Genomic DNA, 18223 nt, shown 5'->3' with positions numbered 1-18223 from the left:
TGTGTTTTTTGCAGAGATGCGGTTTTGCTATGTTGCTCATGCTGATCTTGAACTCTTGGCCTCCCAGAGTTCTGGGATTACAGGCATAAGCCACCACCCCTGGGCTGGATATAAATTTTGTCAAACTCCTTTTGTGTATTACTATGGTCGTATTGTTTTTCCCTTTAGCTGTTCATGTGTGGTGAATTACACATGTTAATGCAATATTAGTTCTAATGTTAAAACAACTTGCAATTCCTGGTATAAATCCAACATTGCCATGATATATTATGAAAAAATTGCTGGATTTGTCTTGCTAATATTTTGTGGAAGATTTCAAATTTTAATTCATGAGATCGGCTTGGAATTCTTCATATATTCTTGTTAAGTTTTCATATCAGATTATAATTAGCCTCATAAAATGAACTGGGAACTTTTTTTTTTCTTCCGTTCTTGGAAGATGTTTCATTATGAATATTTCTACTTAAAAGTTTGGTAGAATTTGTTAAAGCCATTGAGGCCTAGAGTTTTCTTTACGGAAGAGTTTTAAAATAGATAATTCATTTTCTTTGTTAACAGGATGATTCAGGTTTAAAGTATATCTTTTTTTTTTTTTTTAACCTTCAACCAACTCACTCAATATTGTACCTTTTGACCAGTTTTTAAGTTGTGATGTTTTTCTCGGAATTTGTCCATTTGATCTACATTATAAAAAATTTATCATATGGGATTTATGGTATCCTCATTAACTTTATTTATTGACTTACTACTCCTTGTGGAGCAGGGCTACCCCATAGGCAGTGTGCCCAGAATAACTCTCATTAACCTTTTGATGTCTATAGGATATGTAGTAATGTCCTTCTTTTCCTCTTATTTTTTGTCCCTTTTTTTCTTTTTTTTTTTAATCTTTTTTTGCCAGAGGTTTGTCAGTTTTATGAATCTTTTCAAAGAACCAGGTTTGGGTTTTGTCAAGCCTCTCTGATATGTTGTTTAGTACTTCATTAAATCTTGCTGTTTTATTTTTTCTTCTTCAGGTTTTCTTTGCTGTTCCTTTTCTAATTTTTTTTTTTTTTTTTGAGTGCAGTGGCCTGATCTCAGCTCACTACAACCTCTGCCTTCTGGGTTCATGCGATTCTCTTGCCTCAGCCTCCTGAGTAGCTATGATTACAGGCCTGTGCCACCATACTCGGCTAGTTTTTTTGTATTTTTAGTAGAGACGGGGTTTCACCATGTTGGCCAGGCTGGCCTTGAACTCCTGACCTCAGGTGATCCTGAAGTGATCCTGACCTCAGGTGCCTCTGCCTCTCAAAGTGCTGGGATTACAGGTGTGAGCCACCATGCCTGGCTCTAAATTCTTTTAATCGATTCTGTCTAGAAATAAAATGGAGATTCTTTTTTTTTTTTTTTTTTTTTTTTAGGCGGAGTCTCGCTCTGTCGCCCAGACTGGAGTGCAGTGGCGCAATCTCGGCTCACTGCAAGCTCTGCCTCCCGGGTTCACGCCATTCTCCTGCCTCAGCCTCCCGAGTAGCTGGGACTACAGGCGCCCGCCACCTCGCCCGGCTAGTTTTTTGTATTTTTAGTAGAGACGGGGTTTCACCATGTTAGCCAGGATGGTCTCGATCTCCTGACCTCGTGATCCGCCCGTCTCGGCCTCCCAAAGTGCTGGGATTACAGGCTTGAGCCACCGCGCCCGGCCATAAAATGGAGATTCTTATGTAATTAAAAATTTTTAGTAGCTTTTTTTAAAAAAGGAAACATGAAAATTGATATATTTTATGTAATCCACTATATCAAAAATATTATCATTTTAACTTGTAATCAATAAATTTATGAGAATTTTTTCCTATCACACCTTCAAAGTCTAATGTGTATTTTGAACCGTGCAGCTATAGGTGGCTACTTGTTTTTCAGCTTTTCTAAAGATTGCGTATAATACTGTATATTTTCCTCTAATTACCACTTTCATTGCATCTCCTATGTTAGTTTTAGTGTGTCATTGTCCAGTATACAATATTTTCCTATTTCCAGTATTATTCTTTCATTGACCTGTTAGGTTAAAAATAAATATATCTTAATTTGTTGCCATTTTGGGGGGGATTTTTTAGTTATCTTTTTGTTACAATTTCAATCGTAATAACCTTGTGTTCAGAGAACATGCTCTGTGATTTCAGCCTTTCAGCCCAGTACAGTCAGATTTTATAAATATTCCTTGAATACTTGAATGTATATTCTACAGTTATTGGGTATGATGTTCTTCATAGGTCTATTAGATCAAGTTTTAATCCTGCTCTTGAAGTCTTCTGTTTCTTCACTGAATGTTCTTTTGCTTTTGGTTTGTTCAGCAGTTAGAGTTTCCTACTGTGTGTCTAGTTTTCCAGTATTTGTCTCTGTAGTTGTGATTTTGTTTTGTATCTTTTTTTTTTTTTTTTTTTTGAGACAGAGTCTTGCTCTGTCTCCCAGGCTAGTGTGCAATGGCACCATCTCGGCTCACTGCAGCCTCCGCCACCTGGGTCCAAGTGATTCTCCTACCTCAGCCTCCTGACTAGCTGGAATTACAGGTGCATGCCACCATGCCCTGCTAATTTTTGTATTTTTAGTAGTAACGGGGTTTCACCATGTTGGCCATGCTGGTCTTGAACCCCAGACCTCAAGTGATCTGCCCACCTTGGCCTCCCAAAGTGCTGCAATTATGGGTGTGAGCCTCCACACCTGGCCTGCTTTGTATGTCTTGAAGTTATGTTGTTAAAGTGAGTATGAATTAGAAATTGTTATGTCTTCTTGGTGAATTGAATGTTTTATTGTGAAGTGACCCTCTATAGCTCTAGTAATGATTTTTACCTTAAAATATATTTTGTGGGCTATTACTTAAGCTCAGCTGGCTTGCTTTTGGTAGTGTTTGCATGATAAATATTTTACCTTCTACATTTCTGCATCTTTTTAGATATCACTTATAAATAACATATATTTATGTAAATATATATGTAAATAACATATTTTAAATAAAACCCATTTTCTCTTAACCCAAATAGTCTTTTAACAGAAGCATTTAATCCATTAATATTTATTGTGATTGAGAGATGTTTCATTCAGTCTTTTATTTTACTTGAAGTATTGTATATGACACGTATGTTTTGTCCTTTTTAGTATTTTTAAATTATATTTTCTTTCACTCTACTAGTTTGAAAGTTTTACACGGTTTCCATTCAGTTTTCCTCCAAATTAAAACATTTATCTTTATAAAAATATGATCTTAATAATTCTGTACTCATTCTGGGCATGGAAGGCACCTTAGAATACTTGAACTCCAATTATTCTCTTAGCTTAGGTTACTGTTGTCATACTTTTATATATTTCTTAAACTCACAGATATGTTTATATAATGTTCATTTAAATTTATCTTCATATTTATTACTCTTTGTTGGTCTGTGTTGTTTGATGTATTTCAGACTTCCCATCTGAGATCATTTTCCTTTTGTCTGAAGTATGTTCTTTTGGAATTCTTTTTAATGTAGGTGTACTGGTAAATTCTTTTTCTCTGAAAATGTTTTCATTTTGTCTTTATTCTTGAAGAATATTTTTGTTGTGTATAGAATTCCAGGTTGGTGTTAGTTTTTCTTAGCATGTTTAAGATATTGCTCAGTCATTCTCTTCCATTGTTGATAATAAGAAATCAGCTGTTAATCCTTTTTTTTTTTTTTTTCAAGGCAAGGTCTCACTCTGTCACCCAGGCTGGAGTGCAGTAGTATGATCTTAGCTCACTGCATTATCTGCCTCCTGGGCTCAAGCAGTCCTCCTACCTCAGCCTCCTGAGTAGCTGGGACTACATGTGTGTGCCACCATGCCCATCTCATTTTTGTATGGTTTTTAGAGATGGAGTTCGCCTGTTGCCCAGGCTGGTCTTGAACTTTTGAGCTCAAGCAATCTACCCACCTTGGCCTTCCAAAGAGCTCTGATTACAGGCAAGAGCCACTGCACCTGGCCGTATTGCTTTTTTTGAAGGCAATTTTGTTTTCTTGTGGCTGTTTTTAAGATTGTCTTTTGTTTTTCTCAGTTTCATAATAATATTTCTTGTTATAAGTTTCTTTTTTATTCTGCTTGGGATTTATTGGACTTCTAAGTCTGTGGATTATATATTGAAGTTAGTGCTAGAAAATTCTCAGCCACAATCTCTTTAAATGTTGTTGTGTATTCTTTCTTTTCTTTTGGGACTACAATATACCTCTGATAGACGTTCTCTCTGTATCCATTACATCTCAGTGGGTTTTTTCTGTGTTCGCTCATTTTATCTTTTTGAGCTCCATTCTGGCTGTGCTAATAGGTTTACTATTTTTCATTTAATTGCCTCTCTTTAGCTGTACCAAATCTATTTAATCTTAACTTCTATTGTATTCTCTAACTATAGAACTCCTGTTTTATTCTTTTTTGGACTTGCTAAGTCATCTTTTATGGTTTTCAGTTCCATGCTGAAGTTTTCAATATTGACTTTTATCCCCTTGTACATGCTAATAAGCTTAGTTGTTTTTATAGACTCTGGTGATTCAAAAATCTTACATCTTTTGGTAGTCTCTTTCATTTGTCCACTGTTTCTGTTGATTCTTACTCATGGTATTTTAATTATTTGTTATTTTTTTTCCTGTTTAGATATATTCTTTGAAAAATAATTTGGAGGAATATTTGATTCTTATGAACATGGCATTACTCACCAGAGAAGATTTTTTTGTTCTACCAGGTGCCTAGGAATGCTAACAGTCTGGGACCACATAGACCACCAGGTGATGAGACAATCCTGGGAGTCCTGTTTTACTTTGGGCCATCTTTTCTCCCAACCCTGTAGGAATAGTCATTCAGATCCTAGCTGCAAGCTAGGAGATGGTTTATCAGAGCCCAGCCTCGAGGGCTCTGAGCTTTGGCTACTGTCACCCCATCATAACTGAGCTTCATGGATTGATTCTTTTCTTTCAGATTTTCTTTTAAAAATCTTTGTCTTTTTTTTTTCTTCTGAAAGATTCCCCCAACATTACCATTCCCCCCTTCTGTTGACTTTTTTTGGCTCTCATTTTGAATTTTCAAGAGTTCATGTTCTCTGTCTTCGTTTAAAAAAAAAAAGTTCTTATATCGTGGATGAATGTCATTCAGGATGTCTATACATACATGCGCATACCTCATTTTTATTGCATTTCACTTTATTGCACTTTGCAAAGTGACATTTTTTACAAATTCAGAGTTTGGCAACCGTATGTCCACAAATCTATCAGCACCATTTTTCTAACATATGTGCCCATTTTGCCTCTCTGTCACTTTTTTTTTTTTTTTTTTTTTTCCTGAGACAGGGTCTTGCTCTGTCACCCAGGCTGGAATGCAGTGGTATAATTATGCCTCACTGCAGCCTTGACCTCTTGGGCTCAAGGGATCCTCTTGTCTCAGTTTCTTGAGTAGCTGAGACTACAGATGTGCGCCACCACACACCCAGCTAATTTTTAAATTTTTTATAGAGATCGGGTTTCCCTATGTTGCCCAAGCTGCTCTCGAACTCCTGGGCTTAAGTGATCCTCCCACCTCAGCCTTTCAAAATGCTGGGATTACAGGCATGACCCACAGCACCTGGTCTCTGTCACATTATAATAATTCTGCCAATATTCCAGACTTTGTCATTATTAAATCTATTATGGTGATCTGTGATCAGTGATCCCTGATGTTACTGTCTAATTGCTTTGGGATGCAGTGAACCCATGAGAGTCATCCATGAGGGTTGGAATCAACTTATTCCAAAATCCTGTTAATCAAGAGTGAAATTAATCAATTAATGTTGTGTATGTTCTGACTGTTCCACCAATCTGTGGGTCCCCTATCTCTCTCCCTCTCCTCAGGCCTCCCTATTCTCTGAGACACAATAATATTGAGATTAGATCAATTAATAACCCTACAATGTGAAAGGAAGAAGTTATATGTCTCTCACTTTAAATCAAAAGCTAGAAATTATTAAGCTTAGTGAGGAGGGCATTTCAAAAACTGAGAGAGGCTGAAAGCTAGGCCTCTTGTGCCAAATAGCTAGCCAAGTTGTGAATGCATAGGAAAAGTTCTTGAAGGAAATTAAAATTGTTACTCCAGTGAACACATAAATGTTAAGTAAGCAAAACAGCCTTATTGCTTATGGAAAGAAAGTCTGAATGGTCTGAATAGAAGATCAAGTCAGCCAAAACATGCCCTTAAGCCAAAGCCTAATCTATAATAGATTAAGGCCCTAACTCTGTTCAATTCTGTGAAGGCACAGAGAGGTGAAGAAGTTGCAGCAGAAAAGTTGGAAGCTAGCTGACCTTGGTTTGTGCAGTTTAAGGAAAAAAGCCATCTCCATAACATGGAAGTGCAAGGTGAAGCAGCAAGCACTAGTGGGGAAGCTGCAGCAAGTTATCCAGAAAATCTGGCTAATGATGAGGGTGGATACAATAAACAACAGATTGTCAGTGGAGACAAAACACCCTTCTTTTGGAAGAAGATGCCATCTAAAGCTTTCATAGCTAGAGAGAGGTCAGTGCATGGGCTTCAAAGAACAGGCTGATTCTTTTGCTAGAGGCCATGAAGCCAGTGAGTTTAAGTTGAAGCCAGTGCTCATTATCATTCTGAATATGGTAGGGCCCTTAAGCATTATGCTAAATCTACTCTGCCTGTGCTCTAGAAATGGAATAGCAAAGCATGAATGACAGCACGTCTGTTTACAACATGATGTACTGAATATTTTAAGCCTACAGTTGAGACCTACTGCTCAGAAAAAAAAGATTCAGTTTAAAATGTTACTACTCATTGACAACACACCTGATCACCCAAGAGCTCTGATGGAGATAAACAAGAAAATTAACGTTGTTTTCATACCTACTGACACATCCATTCTTCAGTCCTTTGTTATTTTGACTTTCAAGTCTTATTATTTAAGAAATACATTCCCCAAGGCTATAGGTGCCATAGATAGTGATTCCTCTGATGGATCTGGGCAAAGTAAATTGAAAACCTTCTAGAAAGGATTCACCATTCTAGATGCCATTAAGAATATTGATGATTCATGGGAGGAAGTCAAAATATCACCATTAACTGGATTTTTGGAAGAAGTTGATTCCAACCCATATGGATGATTTGAGGGGTTCAAGACTAGTGGAGGAAGTCACTGCAGATGTGGTAGAAATAGCAAGATAGCTAGAATTAGAAGTGGAGCCTGAGGATGAGTGAATTGCTGCAATCTCATGATAAAAATTTCCTGAGTTGCTTCTTAAACAAAGAGGTTTTTAGAGATGAAATATACTCCTGGTGAAGATGTTGTGAACACTGTTGACATGACAACAAAGGATTTAAAATATTACACAGACTTAGTGGATAAGGCCGCTGCAGGACTTGGGAGAATTAACTTCAACTTTTTTTTTTTTGAGACAGAGTGTTACTGTGTCGCCCAGGCTGGAGTGCAGTGGCATGATCTCGGCTCACTGCAAGCTCCGCCTCCCAGGTTCATGCCATTCTCCTGCCTCAGCCTCCCGAGTACCTGGGACTACAGGCGCCCACCACCATGTCCAGCTAATTTTTTTGTATTTTTAGTAGAGACGGGATTTCACCATGTTAGCCAGGATGGTCTTGATCTCCTGACCTCATGATCTACCCTCCTTGGCCTCCCAAAGTGCTGGGATTATAGGCGTGAGCCACTGCGCCCGGCCTTAACTTCAATTTTGAAGGAGGTTCTGTGGGTAAAATGCTATCAAATAGCATTGCATGGTACAGAGAAATCTTTTGTGAAAGGCAGAGTCAATTTATGTGGCAAACTTGATTGTTGTCTTATTTTAAGAAATTGCCACAGCCAGCCCAGCCTTCAGCAACCACCACTCTGATCAGTCAGCCGCTGTCAACGTTGAGATAAGACCCTCTACTAGCAAAAAGATTATGACTCGTTAAAGGCTCAGATGATCATTAGCATGATTTAGCAGTAAAGTATTTTTAAATTAAGGTGTGTGTGCTTGTGTGTGTGTGTGTGTGTGTATTTAGACAGTGCTACTACCATACACAAAATGGATTGTAGTGTAGACATAACTTTCATGTGCACTGGGAAACTGAAAAATTCGTGCGACTCACTTTACTGTAGTACTGGCTTTGTTGCGGTGGTCTGGAACAGAGCCTTCAATATCTCGGAGGTATACTTGTATTTATTTATTTATTTATTTATTTTTAAAAAACCTCTGTATTGGGTCTCTTTCCTTCAGATTCTATTTTTTGTTTGTTTTGGCCTCTCTTGTATGGTGGAGACTTTATTGAAATGTGTGGTGATCTTTGGCTGCTAACTTATATTTGAATGAGGCATGAAAAGTTCATTGGGAGCTCAGCAGGCACTGGGGTGCAGGGCCTGAATTCTCAGTATCTTTAAGCTTATTCTGTAGATCCTAGCTCTCCATCTGCTGCTTGGGAATTATAAAGGCCTTCCCACCAGGGTTTTGGGAGCTAAGCTGTGGGAGGAGGCTGGGGTCTCATTATTCAGTATGTAGACCCTACTGCACTCCAGTGCCCCTTGGTTCAGAGAGTAACGTGGAGTGGGGGTTGGTAACTTTTCCTGCAAAGGACCAGATAATAAATATTTCCTGCTTTGTGGGTAATGTGATCTTTGTCACAACCACTCAGCTTTGCTATTGTAGCGTGAAAGCAGCCATAGAAAATATATAGATGAGTGAATGTGAATGTATTCCAATAAAGTTTCACTTATGGACACTGGAAATTGATTTTATTTTTTTAATTTTATTTATTTATTTTTGAGACGGAGCCTCGCTCTGTCGCCTAGGCTGGTGTGTAGTGGCACTATCTCGGCTCGCTGCAACCCCCACCTCCCAGGTTCAAGTGATTCTCCTGCTTCATTCTCGTGAGTACCTGGGATTACAGCCACCACCACTATGCCCGGCTAATTGTTTGTATTTTTAGTAGAGGCGGGGTTTCACCATGTTGACCAGGCTGGTCTCGAACTCCTGACCTCAGGTGATTCACCTGCCTCGGCCTCCCAAAGTGCTGGGATTACAGGCATGGGCCACCATGCCTGTTTTTTTGTTTTTGTTTTTTGTTTGTTTTTTAGACAGGGTCTCACTCCGTCACTTAGGCTGGGATGCAGTGGCACAAGTCTTGGCTCACTACAACCTCTGCCTCCCAGTCACTTTCAAGAAGTGATTCTCATGCTTCAACCTCCTGAGTAGCTGGGATTACAGGCATGCACCACGAGGCCCAGCTAATTTTTGTGTTTTTAGTAGAGATGGGATTTTGCCACGTTGGCCAGGCTGGTCTTAAACTCTTGGCCTCAAGTGATCCGCCTGTCTCAGCCTCCCAGAGTGCTAGGATTATAGGCATGAGCCACCCCGCCCAGCCTGGAAATTGAATTTCATAGCATTTTCATGTGTCTTGAAATACTGGTCTTCTGACTTTTTTTCCCCCAACCATTAAAAAATGTAAAAATCACTCTTAGCCACAGGGAGCCCACAGCCCTAGCAGTAAGGTGTTAGGGAAGGCTTGGGGCAGGGATCTGACTGCTCTTTATATGGACTTCTTGAGTTTCTCTTGTGGAGTTGCTTCTTGTGAGAATTCCTTTCTGAAGAACTTAGGTTTCAGCTCTTCCCACCTTATTACTAATAAGCTTGGTTAAAACTTTGAAATCTCTCTCCTCTACTCATTCTCTTTGTGTTTTTATATCTTTCATTTCTTTACTGTCATTTTAGGAGAGTTTTGGAAAGTAGAATGATGCATATATGCAGTCTTGCATGTTCCTACTTTTATGCTGCATTTTTTAAAAGTCACGTCTACCTTCATTTTAATACCTTTGTTTCTCTAAGAGTAAGACATATCTTCTGCAGGATTGGAGGTCAAGAAACTTTTTGCTTTCCTTTTTTGCAAGAATAATAAATCATTCTGCTATTCTTTTTGGTCTTTTTTGGGAGGGGGAGAAGGATGAAAACAAATTCTTTGGCTTATATGTTGATTAGAGAGTGGAAGGCAAATCCAAGTTAATTTCTACTTAGATTTATGTCCACTGAACTTAGGTCTGTGTGTATTTGTTCTGCCACATTTTTGTATTATTATATTGTTTCTGGTTTACCATATGTTAAATTGTTATTTCTGGCTTAATTTTCTAGAATATTCTGTTAAATTTACAGTTTTCAGTGTAAAAACCTATGGTGTAGATGTTAACCATTTTTAATATGTAAACGATTTTATGAAATCTTTCCCTTTAATGCTAATAAAACTTGACCATGATGTCTGGCTTTGTGGGCTGTGTGGTCTCTGTCATAGCTGCTCAGCTCTGCTGTTGTAGTGTGAAAGCAGCCACAGAAAATATTTGAATTAGTGAGTATAGAATGTGTTCTAATAACATTTTAGTTACAGACACTGGAAATATCGTTGCAAATATTACCCATGTTTCAGAGTTAGCAAGTAGGGAGAAAAAACCTGGAGAAGTCCTTGACACATTTTACACTGTCCTACCCATCACTTTCTTACTCTAGTAGGCAAAATGAAAGCTGTTTTAACTGTAGAAGAGAAGAGGAGGCCAAGAGGGAAAGCCAGGAAATAGGATAAAATTTTTTAACTACAGTAGGAGCCCATGTCTTTCAGTTGGCTGAGGCCTTCGAGACCATCTGGTGCAGAAATGTTCTAGCCTTGCTGTGCATAAGAGTCACCCAGAGGAGAGCTTTCACCTGGAAGAGAGCTTTCATCTGGGCTTTTACTGAACTCTCTCAAGGTGACTTTTGGATGGGCAGTCAGTTTGGGGAACTCTTGTTTGTTTGTTTTTTTTTTAATAGCTCTTTCCCCTACCAGATGGTTACAGATGGTAAACTGAGTCCAGAGATGCTAATTGTTAGGTCACACTGTTGGGTTGGAACCTAATGCGCTGCACCAAGCATAGTCTGAATTCCATAGGCCTACATTCCTGGTTGAATGCAATCTTGCATGTTCTTCCACGCATACATAGATTTTAATTTGCATGGATTTGCTGCTTTTTGTTTTGTTTTGTTTTGTTTTTTGAGACGGAGTTTCGCTCTTGTTGCCCGGGCTGGAGTGCAGTGGGACGATCTTGGCTCACTGCAACCTCCACCTCCTGGGTTCAAGTGATTCTCCTGCCTCAGACTCCTGAGTAGCTGGGATTACAGGCATGCGCCACCACGCCTGGCTAATTTTGTATTTTTAGTAGAGATGGGGTTTCTCCATGTTGGCCAGGTTGGTCTCGAGCTCCTGACCTCAGGTGATCTGCCTGCCTCGGCCTCCCAAAGTGCTGGGATTACAGGCGTGAGCCACTGCACAGGATTGCTGCATTTTAAAAGTATGAGTGTTGTTAGATTTTGCCAGCTAATGATTGCTACAGAAAAGTTTGTTTTACAAGTACAAAAATGTTCCTAAAAATTATGAGTTACTGTTTTCATGCTTGGCTCATATAGCCATATCTTGTTTGCTCCAAATGCTATGACTTGAGTGGATAAGCACTTTTTCTTTGGAATAGTGTTATCCGTCAAGGACTCGGCCAAGGATCAACACTTACATCATAGCTATAACCAGCAGAGATTTAAATTTTAAATCTGTAATTAATTAGAGATTTTCTTCAAATTGCAGAGCCAGTTGAATGTCAAAACTGGAGAGGACCATAAGTACAGCCTCCAGTAATTCATAAAAGATTTGTTTGAAAGTATTACGGAAGGGATATTCATGATCCTTTTTATTTTTATCTTTATTTATTTGAAATAGCTTGAATAGTGTTTGAACCGAGTGAACTCAGGGTTTTTTCCCCCCTTTTTAAAAATAATAATTTTTTTCTTATAAAAGATATATTCACAGTTAAAAACTTTCTGTGGTGCAGAAGGATATAAAGTGAAGCAAGTTCTTTGCCATCTCATTCCCATTCAATAAGGAAATAGGGGTTCCTTAGGTATTTATTTGAAAATATCCTTCTATTGGCTATGGCTCTGGGACCACAGTGTAAAATCTGAGGAATGATGACAGAACTATTGACAAGTTGAATTCATTGAATGGGCAAGGAGAAAAACAGCAATCCCTGGGAAGAAACTGGCTGGATAAGTATAAAATATTTCAGGCTGGGCACGGTGGCTCATGCATGTAATCCTTGCATTTTGGGAGGCTGAGGCGGGCAGATCGCTTGAACTCAGGAGTTTTAGACCAGCTGGGATAACATGGTGAAATCCCTTCTCTACCAAAAAAAAAAAAAAAAAATTAGGCATGGTGGCATGTACCTGTGCTCCCAGCTACTTGGGAGGGTGAGGTGAGAGGATTGCCTTGAGCCCAGGAGGTCAAGGCTGCAGTGAGTCGTTACCGTGCCACTGCACTCCAGCCTAGGCAGCAAAGCAAGGCCCTGTCAAAAAGAAACAAAACAAAAACAAAAACAAAAAAAATTCTGTTTCTCTACTAGTTGCACATAACAGCAAATTTTACTCTTCAGAGAATAGTCTAAAATGCAGAACAAGCAATCAAAGCTCCTGAGATTCCAGAAGAGTTTGAGGCCTCCCACATCCTTCGCCACCCCTTTATCATCTCTTTCCATGTAATTCTGAGTATGGTGATCTTTTTTTCAAATGTACAGAGCTAAGAAGTAGCAGAGGAGGAGAGAGTGCTGAGTAGAGCTGATGCTGACAACTTCAGACCAATAGCTTAAAAACATGCAAGAAAAAAGCATAATCAGATGAGAAGATCGGCATACTGAAACGCAGATACAGACTTCAAAGCTATAGTCTGTACTTCACTTTGTTTTGAGGGCGGGTTAAAGAAGAATATAAAAATCAGTAGTTTGCTATAGGGAACCCTAAACCATCAATAGGTGTTCATTATAAAACTATTTGTGAAAACAGCAGTTTGTGGTAAGGCTGAATGACACGTTATTATATTCATAATATATGTTAGTAATTTTCAGAATCCCAGTTAAAATTATTTTATGTTTGATTTTCAGTTCCACTTACTTATATGATCATTTCAAGAGATGTAATGTTGATTGCTGCTGTTTTTTATGTCAGATACCGAACTCTTCCAACACCAGTGAGTTTGTTTCCAAAAAGTATTCTTTTAGCATTGTATATGATTTAAGGAAAAAACAAAAAGATATTTTTTAAAGTTAACCTCTTTTCAATTGATGGCACGTGAAACCCAGACCAGCCAGCCCATATCCCTAGAAGCAGATTCTTTAAAGGTGTTTCACATAGGTCTGAGACATACTGTCTAACCTCTACCATGGATAGTCTAGAATTGGTTTTAAAAATCACAGTTGTATGAACATGGAACGATTTGTTTGCATATTTATTCATGAGCTCTATAAATATTTGAGCACAGACGCGTGGCAATTAACCTCTTTTGGCTCCCAGTCTACTGAAAATAGAGCAGTATTTTGTTCATTTTATTTTTTAATTCAAAAAAGAAAATAGTGAATAAGGGAATTTTGAGTTTAATAAAATTTTATAAAGCAACTTTATAGGTATTGTGTTTGAATTTTACAGCAATTGAGAAATCTATAAATTTTTTAAAACTCAAGTTTTCAGTATATATTGAATGTATGATTTATAAAATTATGTTATTACCTGACTATAATAACAAAATGTCTATTTTAAATAAAAATGTCTATTTTAAACAATAAATTAATTACTTTATCTTTTTTGGTCCTCTGCCAGCGAACACTTGCCAAGTATTTCAATCCTTGCTATGCCACAGCTAGGTTAAAACCAACATTCATCAGCAAGGTAAGAGAATGCAATGTTCTTTTAAGTTATCCCTTTGTAAATTTTTATTATATGGGATATAAACCTCAGTCAAGAACAGCTGAAAATGAGACAAATTTAAATGCATAGAGCATAGAGGCTAGAGAGTGGCGTCAGGCAGGCAGCTTTAACCCAATTCTTTTGTCCTCCATGTTTTTTGGATCATCCTTTACATGTTGTGCCTTGAGTTGGTGGTCTGAGAGTTTAAGCTCTGAATGAGGTAATTGGGCCACTGTTCAGGGAAAGGGAATTGAAATGTAATTGTTCCTTTTTTTTTTTTTTTTTTTTTTTTTGAAACAAGGTCTTACTTTGTTGCCCAGGCTGGTATGGAACTCCTGGCTTCAAGCAGTCCTCCTGCCTTGGGCTCCCAAATTATTGGGATTACAGGAGTGAGCCACCAAGCTTGGCTGTAATTGCTTCTTGATTGAGTTTCACAGATTATGAAGAGTCCCTTGTGGTTTCACTCCCCTCCTCCCTGTGGTGAAAACACCAAATGGCCTTTCATTTTCAGGATTGACAGTTAAGTGGAAAGGCATAGGAAAGTAAGAAAAAGTTTTGTTCACTGATAAACAACTGCTACTCTTAGTTGTCCATTCTGTTTTCCTGAGCATTCAGGGCAGTAAGTATATGCCAGTCTGCACACAAAGAGGATACTGTTAATGCCTCTCAAACCATATTTGTTTTTCTAGTAGTTTTGATAAGTTTTCTCAGTTCATTCTTTTGTCCCATCTTTAATGTCAAGGATTTAACAGGTGAAGAATGCCCATCCTTTTTGAGAGAGAAGGGTGGTAGCTTTTATACAGAACTCCCTGGGGTGGACTTTCACCTACATGCATAGGGTTTGGGTTTTGTTGTTGTTGTTTTTTGTTTGTTTGGCTTCAAGTGACTTGTATTTATATTGTATGGCAATTTGAGTGTAGCACTACATGGAAAGTGGCTTAAAGAGGTACAGGGACAAGTGCCTTAAACCCTTATACGAAGTCCTTCAGATAAAATTTATTTTTTATTTTATTTTATTTTATTTTTAAGATGGAGTTTTTGCTCTTGTTGCGCAGGCTGGAGTGCAGTGATGCGATCTCGGCTCACTGCAGTCTCCACCTCCCGGGTTCAAGCAATTCTCCTGCCTCAGTCTCCCAAGTAGCTGTGATTACAGGCATGCACCACCACGCCCAGCTAATTTTTTTGTATTCTTTAGTAGAGATGGGGTTTCACCATGTTGGTCAGGCTGGTCTCAAACTCCTAACCTCAGGTGATCCACCCACCTTGGCCTCCCAAAGTGCTGGGATTACAGGCGTGAGCCACTGTGCCCAGCTATTATTTATTTTTTAAAATGAAGTGTCATTTGGCTGGAGAACGGGTGATAGAACAGAGGTGCTTTTCTGCTTCACTCCCTTTTTCATACTTTACAGACTCTTCCATGGAATGCTTCTCATGATGATAGAGGGAGTGTCCAGTGTGTTTCTTGTTCTATTTTCTTTTCTCCCCAGTGCTGTCTTTTAGTGTAAGGAAGCCTACTCATTTCCTCCTTTAGAGAGGTTCTTTTATGGAGATGAGTGTTTTTTCTTTGAAATAGGGTCTTGCTCTGTCCGCCCAGCCTTGAGCACAGTGGTGCAAGCATAGCTCACTGCAGCCTTGACTTCCCAGGCTCAAAATATCCTCCCACATCAGCCTCCCAAGTAGCTGAGAGTACAGGTGCACGCCACCATGCTTGACTGGTTTTTAACTAGCTGGTCTTGAACTCCTGGGCTCAAGTAGTCCTTCTGCCTCAGCCTCCAAAAGTGTTGGGATTGCAGGCATGAACCACTGCATCTGTCCTGAGATGAGTGCATTTTAATTTTCTAACCTCACAAGGTTTGACAGGTAGGCAAGAAAGGAACATCAGATAAGGCCCTAGGAAATCTAGGTTCCAGCTTTGGCCTGCTGTGACTGCAGGCAAGTCACCTAACTCCTTACTCTTTTACCCATGAGGAGGTAGCCTAGTTATTTTCATATTCTGTTTTAATGGGCAGTTGGAAAAAAGGCAAAGTAATTTTGTAACATTTTTGAGTTGCTGTGGGAATTCAAGGTAGTGGTATTTTCTGACAGTTGTCATTACTCTCACTCTTAAGGGCAGCTGTGCAGACAGATGGGTCAGTTAGTGAGGTTGACCCTTTTGTGTGTGCTCACCTGTAAATGCAAGCTTCTTGGGCAGGGGTAGTGTAGATGAACTGCAAGCATGCTGAGGGTATGTCATGTTATAGTGTGATGGGCTGTGCTTTTGTCTTGAACGCTTGAAATAGGATCCAGTTAGCACTATTCACTTAGAACTTTTTCTTTTTTTATTTAGGTAAATACAGCAGTCCAGTTAATCTTGGTGGCAGCTTCTTTGGCAGCTCCAGTTTTCAACTATGCTGACAGCATTTATCTTCAGATACTGTGGTAAGCTAAATTTAGAATCACTGTCTTAGAATGTCAACAGAATGACTTATTGTGATAGCCCTCGAATGACCTTGTTCTTACAGCATTTATTGAGCACTGACTGGATAAAGCTGTGGCTATATTTTGTGATTGATACCATTGTTAAGACACTTCCTGCCAAGTATGAGATGTAGAAGTTAGCTTTCATACAAATTAAAAGGGTAAAAGGCAGTGATAATGTGTTAGGGTTTGGGAGGAAGAGATAACTTCATAGGAATAAGAGGGGCAGTTTCAGGGAGGAGGTGGTGTTTGATGCATGAAGTATAGGTGGATTGCATGTAGGAAGAGACTGAGAGGAGTCCAAAGACAGGGCCTAAGCCAAGAGACAGAGTGTTGGAGAGAGGGTAGGGAAGCTGAGTCCAGCCTGTTGAAAGGGTTATTGTAGGAGGGAAAACTGGAGAAAGGAGTTTGAATTTTATTATACTAATTGCTTATTTATCATCTTAAAAGTGTGTCAAATTCATGCTTTCAGAGTTCAAAATATGTCACATTGATACTGGAGTATTATATTTTGGCACAATTTTAACTAGAATTAAAATTATCTTGCTTGGTACAGTCCGGACCAGAAAGTGGTGGCTAATCACAGTCAGTTAAGCCAGGCAAGCTTTTAAAAAATGACAACTACTCTAAATTTTGTATTTTAAAATATTTAAGTGTACATTTATTCCAATTCATCTTATACCTTCTGATATAGGATGAAGACTTTTTGAGTATAGGTCCATCAGTGGGAGTTTTTTCTTTCTTGGATAAACTACATCCATAATACAACCTCTCTGATTTTCATTTTTTACTTCTTTAAGGTGACGCAAGAACTTAAAACATTTACAAAGCAGTCTAAGAACTGTTTAGATTTTTTCCCTAGTCTTTTCACAATCATCTTGCCTATTTATTTTGACAGTACTTTTTTTCCCTAGGAACCCATGAAAACAGAGACAGTATTTTTTTTTTAAATCAAGTCACCTTTATTGAGTCTTTTGTAAAGCATCCAATGTAGTTTTCAGAAATAGCAATTTTAAAAAAAAATTTTTTTTTTTTTTTTGGAGACAGGGTCTTGCTCTGTCACCCAGGCTGTAGTGCAGTGGCATGATCATAGCTCACCGTAACCTTGAATTCCTGGCCTCAAGCGATCCTCCCACTTCAGCCTCCTGAGTAACTGGGATTACAGGCATGTGCCACCACACCTGGCTATTTTGTTTTTTTTTAATTTAATTAATTTTTTTTTTTTCTTTTTTTTTGAGACGGGTTCTCGCTCTGTTGCCCAGGCTGGAGTGCAATGGCCTGATCTCAGCTCACTGCAACCTCTACCTCACGGGTTCAAGTCATTCTCCTGCCTCAACTTCCTGAGTAGCTGGGATTACAGGCACCCACCACCATACCTGGCCAATTTTTATATAGTAGAGGTGGGATTTCACCATGTTGGTCAGGCCAGTCTCGGACTCCTGGCCTCAATTGATCCACCTGCCTCGGCCTCAAAGTGCTAGGATTACAGGTGTGAGCCACTGCGCCCAGCCATTAATTTTTTATATTATTATTTTTTGTAGAAACAAGGTCTCACTATGTTGCCCAAGCTGGTCTCAAACTCTTAGCTTTGAGCAATCCTCCTGCCTCAGCCTCCCAAAGTGATAGGATTATAGTCATGAGCCTCTGCGTCCAGCTAGAAATAGCAATTTTTCTAACACATATATTTCATTGGTTTATGAATTTAGTATATCAAAGTGGCATGAACAGATTCAAGATCCAACAAAAGGGAATCTTGATTCTGCCTCACCTAATAAAAGCAGAAGTGTGTGAGTACACTAAAAAGTAATCTCCTAGCTGTGGGCATTCAGCATGCCACGGGTGTCAGTTGATGTCATTTCAAGGAGAATTCGGTTAAGGGTAATTTGGTAAAGAAAGCTGAAATTTATTTAAATTTACTCAGATAACTTTAGAATTCTCAAAAGCTACAGGAAATAGAGTCTGGTACCCTGAGCAGCATGGAGCAGTAGAAAGAGCATGTGGGCTTTAGAGTTGAAACCAAGTCAGGCTCAAACATA

The 18223-nt window shown here is 38.8% G+C and overlaps 1 protein-coding gene across 4 annotated transcripts in view; it reads left to right on the top strand.

Moving 5' to 3' along the window:
- Window positions 1-18223, top strand: part of CRLS1 (cardiolipin synthase 1) — a 32735-nt gene that overhangs the window by 13544 nt on the left and 968 nt on the right. For all 4 annotated transcript variants that reach the window (XM_030915068.1, XM_030915069.1, XM_030915067.1 and 1 more), the window contains exons 4-6: window positions 12932-13017; window positions 13644-13712; window positions 16057-16148. In XM_030915068.1, coding sequence (XP_030770928.1) covers window positions 12932-13017; window positions 13644-13712; window positions 16057-16148 — 247 coding nt within the window. The remainder of the gene's footprint in view (window positions 1-12931; window positions 13018-13643; window positions 13713-16056; window positions 16149-18223) is intronic.

The sequence above is a fragment of the Rhinopithecus roxellana genome, chromosome 13 (assembly GCF_007565055.1).
Source record: "Rhinopithecus roxellana isolate Shanxi Qingling chromosome 13, ASM756505v1, whole genome shotgun sequence".
NCBI classification, from domain to species: Eukaryota; Metazoa; Chordata; class Mammalia; order Primates; family Cercopithecidae; genus Rhinopithecus; species Rhinopithecus roxellana.
The sequence above is the reverse complement of the archived record's forward strand: the minus strand, read 5'-3'. Positions and strand labels throughout refer to the sequence as shown.